Source organism: Asterias rubens, chromosome 9 (assembly GCF_902459465.1).
Source record: "Asterias rubens chromosome 9, eAstRub1.3, whole genome shotgun sequence".
Classification (NCBI taxonomy): Eukaryota; Metazoa; Echinodermata; class Asteroidea; order Forcipulatida; family Asteriidae; genus Asterias; species Asterias rubens.
The window spans coordinates 13,861,289-13,873,575 of record NC_047070.1 but is presented as its reverse complement, the minus strand read 5'-3'; the positions used below and the strand labels follow the sequence as shown (position 1 = coordinate 13,873,575).

General features: G+C 38.9%; 1 protein-coding gene across 1 annotated transcript; it reads left to right on the top strand.

Moving 5' to 3' along the window:
• The first annotated feature begins 614 nt into the window (after positions 1 to 614).
• LOC117294287 lies at positions 615 to 8,842 on the top strand. Its single transcript, XM_033776648.1, has 10 exons — positions 615 to 962; positions 3,065 to 3,146; positions 3,810 to 3,955; positions 4,684 to 4,868; positions 5,004 to 5,083; positions 5,978 to 6,172; positions 6,359 to 6,504; positions 6,870 to 7,057; positions 7,203 to 7,282; positions 8,580 to 8,842. Exons 1-10 carry the CDS (start codon positions 615 to 617, stop codon positions 8,840 to 8,842), a joined length of 1,713 nt encoding a protein of 570 aa, XP_033632539.1.
• Positions 8,843 to 12,287: the final 3,445 nt, after the last annotated feature.

Below are 12,287 nucleotides of genomic sequence, written 5' to 3'. Positions count from 1 at the left end.
ATGCATAAATTAACAAACCTGTGCAAATTTAAACTCAATTGGTCGACGAAGTTGCAAGAGAACACAGCTGCCTTGAATTCGAGAGCTCAGCAGAAGTATCGATTTCAATTCTAGTGAGAAACTACTTCTTACTTCAGAGGGAGCCATTTCTCACGATGTTTTACACTATCAACAGCTCTCCATTACTCGTTACCAAGTAATTTTTTAAGCTAACTCTTATGAATAGATTTCAGTGCATTTAAGTGAAGTCACATTTTCTGGGTCAGCCATAACCAGAAATATTTCATGCCCAATGTGACCCGGAACCCGAGTCAAATCTAATCCTGGAATTATTAAAATGTGTAAATGGACATGTTGTTCCTGTTGTCTTCGGTCCCATGAAGGAGTATTAAAATACCGCTTTGTGTAACATGCACTTTGCAGACATTCATTTTTGTTTAACATTTAAAGACACTGGACACTTTTGGTAATTGTCAAAAACCAGTTGTCGAAGTTGCCAGTAGTTGGTTCACAACTGGTTCAGTGGGTTTCACCTACACAACGTTGAATTTGGTTTTGTCGAGACATTTCGTGACGGGGGTTTTTGTAAACTCTTCTGTGGAGTTATTACAAAAATGAATTTCTACCAGATTTCTCAATCGTTTGGGAAGATTTGTTTTCTTGCTGTTGTTCTCAGCTTGTACTTTTTTACTCAGTCTCACGCTGAAGTACTCTCGCGTTCCTTTGGGTTTTCAAAATCCCTTGGATCCAACATTGCTCTTAAAAACCATCTACTTCGGAGTCTAAAACGAGTTAGATCACCTGCAAGATGCTTGGCCAACTGCCTCCGCGAACCGCAATGTGTTGCCGTGAATTACAAGGATCTATCGGGTATATGCGAGCTGATTGATGGTACGAAGACCGAGTACCCCGGAGATTTAAAGGAGGAGTCTGGATGGATGTACTACGAGGCGGAGACCAAGGTCAGATTAATAATTTCGTTGTTATTTATTTATTTATTTTAAATCTTGAGACATATACAATAGTTACAAGTTGTACAGGGGCTGTCAAGGTTAAAACAAAAGTATAAAAACTGTCATCAAAAGATGTGTAAAACCAGACTCCTGCCAACGATAAAAATATAATTATACAATATAAAAAGGAGACCCAAGACTCGCTCAAAGTTAACTAAATTATTTCCTCTCTCTCAGTTCCTTTATATGTTCCCTGTCAATGTCTTGCTTACGTTTAATGATCTTACGGGAGCACCATTGTGGGGTATTTTACACAAAAGAAACACAAACTATCACGACAGAAAAATAGTTTTAGGTTCTCGCGCGCAGTTACTCCTTGAGGTTGAAACCACTTTGATCGCTCAATTATTAATTTAACCGCGATTAATTTGTGCACATTAATTTTATGTCGTGCGCTTAAAATATGTTATCATTTTTGTGAGCATCATTTCACGCACTCACTATAAATTATTTCATCCGTTCGAAAGCATTTCGCCGAATGACTTCAAGATCACAAAATGGTCGTACATGTCTGAAATAAATTTTTTCCATAACATTATATCGAGAAAGTACAAAAACTTGTTTATTTCGCCTAAAGGAATGTGGACACTTACTCGAAATAATTGTAAGCATAAAACCCTACTTGGTAACGAGTAATGGGGAGAGGTTGATAGTATAAAACATTGCGAGAACCGGCTCCCTCTTGTAACCTAGTTTTCGAGAAAGAAGTAATTTTCCACGAATTTGATTTTGAGACTTTAGATTCAGAATTTGAGGTCTCAAATCAAGCATCAAGCACCAATCACCCGTTTCACTTCGTGTGACAAGGGTGTTTTTTCTTTCATAATTATTTCGCAACGTCGACAACTAATTGAGTTCAAATTTCACAAATTTGTTTTTTGAAGCATAATGTTGAGATACACCAAGTGGGAAGACTTGTCTTTGACATTTACCAATAGTGTCCATGTCTTTATCGATATGAATCGGTGAGCACACCAAAATGAGTGTATACCCACAATGATTATCGAGTTGGCAGTTGACAGTTGATGATTTCATTTTAAGCATTGTTTGTTATTCACGGGACGTAACGTGACCTTCCCATAAAACGAAATACCATCCATTATCAATACAACTATTATAAGAACTAAGAAATTAGATGGTTGGCACACGTTTCTCTCTATTAAGTCCGGTGGTGCAAATTGAGCTGTGGTAATCATCTACTCCTGGTCCCAATTTCATAGAGCTGCTAAGCACGACAATTTGCTTAGCATGAAATTTCTTCCTTGATAAAAACAGGATTACCACACAAACTTCCATTTGTTAAATATTGCTTGTTACTGGTATTCAGCTGTTGTTTGCTTATCCCGAAAATCACATAATAATTTGGTCGGGTAATCCTGTTTTTATCAAGGCATAAGAATTATGTCCGAAGATTTAAAATAAATGAAATAATTATTGACACATGAATGAGTCTGGCACCACATGAACCAGATTTGGGTGCGTATGTTATAATAAAATTATAGAGAATAATAATTGTTTGTTATTAAAGCATCGTTATCATTTTAATTTTAATTTGCATCTCAAGAGCATGAGTTTTTCACTTTCATGATTGCGCTTGGTTGCGCTCGTAAGAGAAAGTAGGTAAAACACGCCAATTATGCTAAGTGGCCTCATCTTACTGGGGGAAAAATACACGATCTTGGTCAACCTTAAACTGTAAAGTATTTCAGAGTTGGGGTGGGCGGGTTAGTTTCAGGTAACTTCATTTCAACGTATGAGATGTTTTATGTTGGCTTGTGAATGCTGCAGCCGGAGATGTGGTTGGTATACCCTCAGTCACCTCGCCATAAACCCGAGGGAATTCAACGTTCTTTCGAAAATACCGAATCAGTTTTTAGTGTCCTCAGCAAGAAGACACTGAAACTTTCACACGTGGTTTTTTTTTTTTTTTTTTTTTTACTGTTAGCATTATGTCGACACAAACCAATTGACGGCACCATACTTTTAAAGAAAGCTGCCCTTTAATAAGTTTGGACATCACTTGCTCTGTAATTGATTTTTTTTCCTGGCAGACAAAGACAGCTCCTGTTCTCACGGCAACCGAAGCGTCAACAACTAGAACTCAGACACAGAAGACACTGCCCTCAACTACTGGTAGGTATTTGATTATAAACACACAATGACACATGTCACCTGCACGCAAAGTGGCGCATATAAGGCCTATAATTATTGGCACGATGTAATTAGTCCAAACGTATTTTGTGTTGATGGTGTAATGTTTTAGTTTGCAACTACTGTAAGGAAAGGCGGGAATTAGGATTCCAAGAACCGCCCAAATCAAACTGAGGCCGTTTTTTGAAATGACGCCTTATAATCTCGACTCCGGTGTCCCCATGGGTGCGATGTATTGGTAATAACATGGGTTGAGAATCAAAAGAGGGCGCTGTCAGAAGAAAACAAAACATTGTACACAGTTCGGCGTTATGGGGAGAGGGGGCGGAGCCGGTTTCGCTGCCTCAGTGCATCAGCCCCTTCATATCTCACTGACCTCTAGACCATCACAGAACCTGTCAGAAATCTGCGTTCCTGTTCCAAAACTTAATTTATTCACATTCAAAGAACTAAACACAGTTGGGGGGGGGGCTCTTTCTTTTGCAGCACCAATGATGTGAAATCATCTTCCTCGGGATATCAGGCAATCTACTTCATTAGAAAATTTCAAAAGCTTGCTCAAATCACATTTTTTTCCTTTCTACTTTGTCACATTCTTAAAAAAAAAAACATGTTTAATCGTTTTGTTTGTTTGCCGCTCAACAGCTAATCCAAGACCCAAGGATTGCTGGGACCATTTCCAGAATGGGCAAAGATCAAGCGGTATCTACACCATCTATGTTGAAGGCAAGTCGGCGGGACTTGATGTATACTGCCAAATGGACAGTCCAACCGCTGGTGGTGGATGGACGGTACGTGCCACACAAAACTCTCTTTAAAACCATCAACGTTTTTTGCAACCAAGTCCTGAACTGTTGAGCCAAGTATGTTATGTAAACGAAATGCACAACGTGTTTAATTGGATGAAAAAGCATTCAAAAGCCGCTACGTTTTCCTACCGATACCCATACAAAACAAAGTGATCTTCTTATAGCTCATTTTCATGAACGGTGCCCTTGTCATTGGGCTCCGTGTGGAGTATACAGCTTAAAGGAACACGTTGCTTTGGATCGGTCGAGTTGGTGTGTGAAAAGCGTTTGTAACCGTTTATTATAAAATGCAAATGTTCAGAAAGATATTTTAAAAGTAGAATATAATGATCTACACAAAATTAGTATCACTCGAAATTGCCTGGTTTTCCTTTTACCTCGTCGACAAATATGGTCGGCCATTTATGGGAGTCAAATTTTTGACACGGTTACAAACGCTTTTCACAGACCAACTCGACCGATCCAAGGCAACGTGTTGCCGTAGTTCGTACACCTCTGCCCTCGCCCTCGCAGGTACATACTTCCCTGTGTAAAGAGAAGTAACTTAAGTAAATCATCTTATTCAAGGACACAGCACAAAGTGACATGACAAGGAGTCGAACCCTCACTCCGATGACCAATCCGCCAGAACTTAAATTAAAAAAACAACTTCTCGGCACAAAGCCTGTTTTCTTGATCATATAAACTAATATTTTACTTCGATCTTGCAGATGCTTCAGAACCGAGATAGCGGCAACGTTAGGTTTTATCGTGACTGGACCGAGTACAAAACTGGATTTGGGAATCTGTACAGGGAGTTTTGGTTGGGATTGGAGAATATTCATCTTTTGACGACCCAAGATGAATATCAGCTTCGAGTTTGGCTCTCGATGGATTCTTACTGGACATACGCTATGTAAGACGTAGTGTTTTAGTGACTAGTTTTTTTAATGAACTTAAATTCAAGTCTCAGCAAGATTTTACAATGTTTCTTATAAAGTGTATGTTGTTCAACTGAGGTTAAATATGCTTATTGTTTCTTTCTTTTTAGGTACGATAGTTTTCATGTATCTGACGAGAATGACAATTACACCTTGACGATTGGTACATTTACCGGTTCCACAAAAGCAGGTAAGGGTAAATGGATTTCAATTGTTAATATTTAAGGCAAACTTGACAACAAGAACACAAATTCTATCGAATTTGGTGTTAACGCTAACACATGGTTGAAAAGAACCAGGGAAAAACTTACTTTCGTCAAAAAAATTATTTTGATACAGCTACGAATTCTGCAGATAATCTAAAGGACACGTTGCCTTCGGATTGTGCGCTTTGGGCTACAAAAGCGTTTATCAAGGATTTTTCATGCCATGGGCTTCGCAACTCGCACTCGAACACTCCCCTCATTTCAATTGCTGATTGGAAAAAGAAACTTAAGAGGAGGGAACGAATTCACTGCAGCACTTTTAAAGAATTGCCAGGATCGCGGTTTTCGTGTCGATGCAGCTTTGATTTGTTTTGAGAAACAAAAAAGGAAAATTAATTGGTCAAATAGTCAAATAGAATCTACTCATGAACTACCGGGTCATAAAGGCACTGGACACTATTGGTAACTACTCAAAATAGTTGTGAGCATAAAACCTCTCTTGGTAACGAGTAATGGGGAGCTGTTGATAGTATAAAACCTTGTGAGAAAAGGCTCCCTCTAAAGTAACGTAGTTAGGGAGAAAGAAGTAATTTCTCACTGAAAGATTTGAACCTCAGCTGATCTCAGCTGAGGTCTCGATTTCAAGGCATCTGAAAGCACACGACTTGTGCGACAAGGGTGTTTTATCGTCCGTTATTCTCTTGCAACTTCGACGACCAATCGAGTCCAAATTTGTTTCCCAGGTTTGTTATTTTCTGCATATGTTGAGATACATTAAGATAGAATACTTGTCTTTGACAATTACCAATGGTGTCCATGTGCCTTTAACTAATCCCCTTAAACTAACAAAGTTGTTGCTTATTTTGTCTTTATTTCAGGTGACTCGATGATAAGAGAGCACAATGGAATGCCATGGTCAACGTATGACAATGACAACGACAATGCCGAGGGCAACTGCGCAGAGATCTACCATGGAGCTTGGTGGTACAACGATTGCCAAACCTCCAACTTAAACGGGCCCTATCGGACGAACGGATACCTGGGTAGTGATGAAAAAGGGATAACTTGGGAAAGTTGGACCGAAAATCATGAGTCATTGATGAAAGTTAACATGAAAATAAGACCACTGAGTGCCGGTAATTAACACGCCCATTAATCAATCTTTCTTTCTTTAACATGCTTTTCCTTTCTATTTCGCCACATTCAAAACATAAAGTTGTTAAAGGCGACTTTATCAAGTTTTGTTCGCCCCTCAACAGCTCTTCCGAAACCCAAGGATTGCTGGGACCATTTCCAGAATGGGAAAAGATCAAACGGTATCTACACCATCTATGTCAAAGGCAAGACGGTGGGAGTTGACGTGTACTGCCAAATGGACAGTGACGTCGCCGGTGGCGGATGGACGGTACGTGTAAAGGATACATCATATTAAATTACTAATCAATACTATTGCCAAAGGGATTTAAAAACAAATTGAAATGAAATGTTGAGGTTCTGTCAAGAGCTGAGTTTGTTATGAAAAGGAAAGTGGATAACTTGAAGATAACTTCTACCCGATCACCAATTATTAACGCCCAGATTCACAATGTCAGTAACGGGGAGGAGAAGTAATTAAGAGAAGTAATTATGGTGAAGCGTCTTGCTCAAGGACACAACACACAGTGTCGTGACTGGGATGCCCCAAACCACTCGACCATGCAGTAACTTTTCTTTGCACAAAGCCATTTTTTCATGTCCATAAAAAATTAATATTTTACTACCATCTTGCAGAGAATCCAGCGCCGTGAAAGCGGCAACGTTGAGTTTTATCGTAACTGGACCGAGTACAAAACTGGATTTGGGAATCTGAGGAGAGAGTTTTGGCTTGGATTGGAGAATATTCATCTTTTGACGACCCAAGATGACTATCAGCTTCGAGTTTGGCTCTCGATGGATTATTATGACTGGACATATGCTGTGTAAGACGTAGTGTTTTATTGCATTTATTTATTTTTTTGTATTTTTTTTTAAGTAAACAATATTAAACACCATTTCTTCTTAAAATAGTGTATGTTGTTCAGTTAAGATTGAAATATGGTTATGTTTATTTCTCTTTTTTTGTAGGTACGATAGTTTTCATGTATCTGACGAGAATGGCAATTATACCTTGGCGATTGGTACATTTACCGGTGGAGCAGAAACAGGTATAGTATGCTTATACATTTACTAACTGTCATTGTTTAATTTAGGTTTTCTCGATCAATTTCGACAAATTAGCAGCCAATTTAATTTGCATGCGTTCGATTTGAAGCTATTTGGCCCTTTCCAGTTGTTACTGCGTTTCAAATTCAGAAACCATAATTATTCAAATTCCTTTAGCACTGTGTTCAAATCAGCATATTGTCATTCATTTTTCGTGACACACAATCATCATTCAATTTAGCAAAGCTGGTTCGACTGGATATTTTGCAGATTTTTTCCCTTTCAATTTCGTAAAGAGGCAATCAGTTTCGCTAAATGAGAATTCAAATAAGTACGACTAAAGAATTACGAATAAACTCAGATAAACTGTAATGGGCAACTGTTTCGTACCTTCACTTTAATTCAAGCGAACCTTATTGTCTTTAATTAAGTTTCCAGTAGACTTTGCATGGGTCCCATACGTTTTATCTTTTTTTCTTTTCATCTTTATTCTGGGGGGGGGGGGGGGGGGGTCTTTGTGTTTGAATCGGGTGTTCTTTATGTTTTTCATGTATTTATTTTTCTTTTTCTTGTTTCTTTCCCAACCATCAATCTGCATAAGTAAACTACCTGGAAGATCACGTGCTTTTTTAGAACCATCATTAGTTCTATAGATTACGTGACCTCCGTCAACAAAAAAAGATCAAAGCAAACTAAATCTGCATTCCTTGAAGACTTTCGGGGTATTAGCCTAGTTAGTAGCCCAAAGTAGCCCAACAAAGCCGGTGTGTCCCTTTAACATAAACCAACTTGAACCCGAGAATGCCAAATCATTCGATATTTATGGAGGTGGTTATAAGAACGACCGGGGGAAGAAACCTACTTTCTATCTTTCTGTCTTAATTTACTTTCATCATAATTTCTATTCCAGCACCAATTCTGCATAGAATTAAAAGGACAGGTTGTTTTGGAATATGCGCTTTTGGGCTACAAAAACATTAAACAGGGGGAAATAATCGCGCGCCACAGGTTTCGCGATGCACAGTCGCCAACCCCTACTCACTAGTGGATATTTGTATTTGTAAACAAAAGAAAGCAACAGAAGTTGGGGTAAATTCCCAGTCGTTGCAACCAAATGGGCTCAAGTAAAACAGCGCGGCATCTTCATAGAACCGTCAGTCCCGCATTTGAGTAAAGAGAAAATTAATTATAGTACTTCACAACAAATTGATTTTACATTAACAATATACAAACTTTTCAAGATAGATCTATTCCGAAAATAACGGTCCCTCAACTAAAAAGTTGTTGTCATATTTCCAGGTGACTCGATGATAGAGCACAATGGAATGCCATGGTCAACATATGACAATGACAACGACAATGCCGAGGGCAACTGTGCAGAGATCTACCATGGAGCTTGGTGGTACAACGATTGCCAAACCTCCAACTTAAACGGGCCCTATCGGAGTTACAGAAACCTGGGTAGCAATGAAAAAGGAGTTACTTGGGAAAGTTGGGCTGGAAATGATAAGTCATTGGAAGAAATGGACATGAAAATAAAACCATTGAGTGCCGGTAACTAACACCAACATTATTGGTAATTACTAAAAATAATTATTAGCATGAAACCTTTCTTGATTACGAGTAATGGGGAGAGGTTGATAGTATAAACCATTGTGAGAAACAGCTCCCTCTGAAGTAATGTAGTTTTCGAGAAAGAAGTAACTTTCCAAGAATTTGATTTCGACACCTCAAGTTTAGAATTTGAGGTCTCGGAATCAAGCATCAGAAAGCACCCAACTTCGTGTGACAAGGGTGTTTTTCTGGCATTATACTTCGTGTGACAAGGGTGTTTTTCTGGCATTATTATCTCACAACTTCGACGACCGATTGGACTCAAATTTTCACAGGTTTGTTATTGTATGCATATGTTGAGATAAACCAACTGTGAAGACTAGTTATTGACAATCACCAATAGTGTCCACTGTCTTTAAAGGATGGTTTACTTTCCAAGCGATTTGGAAGTGTCCCTTTCTTAAAAACACAGGTTCACAGAGGAAACAAAAATTGACAAGTTTGGTGACAACTCAAGTTGTACACTTGTACAACATCAGTTTGTTTTGGCCAAGGCTCGAGCCAAATGAAGGCCAGAATTTGTCGAAAGTAAATGTCATTGAACAATATTTTTGATTTAAATTAACTGCACTCAAAGTCTGTTTCACTAGATTTCAAATCAAGGGTAGTTAAGTATTATAGATTTATTGAACTAATGTTATCGTTTAAACCTTTCAGAGCGTCGCGTTTTAAAACACACTTTAGCTAGTTTCAGTAATGCTTACGGTTTTAGTTTATGTATATTGTGCCATGTGACTACAACTTCTACCTTAACGTTATTTATTTATTTCATAGCACCGCTAAACTTTATTTATTGTGCCGCCCCTAAATGTAGCCAGAGCTCTAAATGTAGCCTGACCTAAATGAAGCCCCAAACCTGTATCTTAATGTCGCCCGAACCTAAATGTAGCCCCAAATCTATACATAAATGTCGCCCGGACCTAAATGTAGCCCCAAACCTGCATCTAAATGTCGCCTGAACCTAAATGTAGCCCCAAACCTGCACTCAAATGTCGCCTGAACCTAAATGTAGCCCTAAACAAGTCCCTAAAATGTCCCGCTCGATTTACGCCCAGGTCGTATAGTTAAAAAGCAAGACACTTCTTTTTAGAGAAGTCCCCCGAATGCCCTACTCTGTTGTAGTAAAATAAAAAGCAATTGAAGTTCTTAATCAAGCACAATCTACCTACCCAGAGGATACACACATGGTGTTAGCGCTAATGCTTATAAAGCTATATAACTGTTGTCATTGCTTTTTGTCTGTAGCCAGCTGCTCATTAATTATCTAATTTAATAAACATCGTGTTTCAAGCTGAAACGACATGTTTTATCAATTCAGAGCAGAAGACGATCAGAGCATACTGATCGAAACGTCGGGTTGAAACCAACGGTTCTTTTCAGAACCACCCCAACTCATTAGAGATAGTCATTACATGGTGTTACCGCAAACCTTTTTATACTGGCAACAAGTAAAAGAAAGATAAAGATAGCGGACTCAAGCAGCACATGAAGAAGGACAGTTGCCGAGGCATATCCCCAAAGCTTATAGAGGCCAGGAAACGCAAAAGACCAACAATCCAGGGCAGAAAAGTACAAGATGTCTACAAAATGGGTACTGCGGACCGTAATCTTTTTCGAGGTAAATAAAAAGAAACCATTAACCCCCGAGAATATCTTTGTGTTGGTTCATATCTGCCATAAGCGGCAATTTTCCCATGCTTTAATATTAATAAATTGCATAAGAAACAAAAGAATGTGCTTCTTTGTATTATTTTTCGTATTGTCCTTAAGAAAGAAACTGCTTTTCATGCGTGTGAGCAAAGCGAAGTAGCATGAAAGTCTTCTTTTACTTAAAGGGGGATGCAAATCTGCCAACAAAAGAGCATTCGTGCGTGAAGCCAATACGACGTGGGGTCCGGGCCAGCTTAAGGGACCGGGAAAATTATAGGTGCTCTGCATGCGTGGTGCAATATTAGGCCAAATTGAGGGGACATTTAATATTGGGGGGGGGGGGGGTCAAGAATCACAGATGCATTAATGACAAGATTACACGATGCTCACTATGCTAACAACAAAGTGCCCTCTTCGCCCTTCAGCGTGTAAGGGAGCACGTATATATTTAACCCCCCGAGAGCTAGGCCGAAACTGGCCGAATCGTCCGGTGCTGTAATGAGCATCATTATCAACAGGTGAATGCACACCGCTCGGTTTCCTACCCTGCATATTCATGATCTCCTTGCCCCCGCTACCCAGCTTTTGGTACACAAAGGAATAGATGGGTGACTGTTAATCCCTGATGACTTGGACAAAGCCCCTTTGTGCCCGGATTAGTAATCAGTCCTGGCCATAAACTTCTCTTGTAAGTTTATTGCTGGTTTCTATGTTATGACTGCATTTGCAAAAATAAATAAGGAATGATTTCTTCAACTAAATTCTGCTGTTAAAAATATAAAACACTAGGTAGGCTACTCTTTCGTAGGAACAAACCATAAAGGGTGGACTTAGGCCGTTCCAATCTACTTCCGTTCGAAACCGAAAGTAGCTCGCTATTGTAACATCAACTTATTGTCAATTTAAACCTGTATCGGTTTTCAAAAACAAATTGCCATAACCCTAGCGTTGGGATCACAAGTCTATACTACTTTATTATTCATCACAACATATTTTGGTTGTGTTTTTCCCAACAAGTTTTGAACATGTAGTTGAGTTTCATTAAATAAAAGTAAGGTTCTAAAAGCGTGTCACAGACGTTGTGTCGGAAAACAACGCAGTTGCCCTTTGTTGAACATGTCATTACTTCTTGGAACCGAATGTAGCTTGGAACATTAAGTTTCAACTTATGGTGAATTTAACCTGTGACTGTTTTCAAAAGCAGAATTTCACACCCTAGCGTTGCCATCACAAGTGATGCTTAAGTTCAGTACCACAACATGTGATAAGTTTCTTCAGAATGTGTTTCGACAAGCGCGTCGTAAATTTAAACGTTGTGAGTTTTTTAGGGTGGACTCCAAAAAAATCGACATGGAAAAGATAGCGACAAAAAAAAGAAGAAGATGGAGAGCTGAACTAACTACATACAGGGGAATGACTTGGCGATTAAAAGAGAGAGTGAGATGGGGTATTGGTGAAGATGCTTTCCTCATGCAGTGGAGTGAATCAGGCAAGAAGCCGATGGCCTGACTATTCATGCTCAGACAAGTAAGCTCAATAGAACTAACAGCTGGTTGGGATATTAGTAAAAATCTTTTAGGTAGACAATTTCATATCTCATTTAAACTGTCTAGATCTGTTACCATAAAATGAACTTATCTTAAATCAGAGAAAACACAGTGTTATTTATGTTTTCTCTTAGATCTCTTGACACTGGCAGATAGGCTTTAGCGCGAGTGAACTGATCAAATGATCCAATTTTGT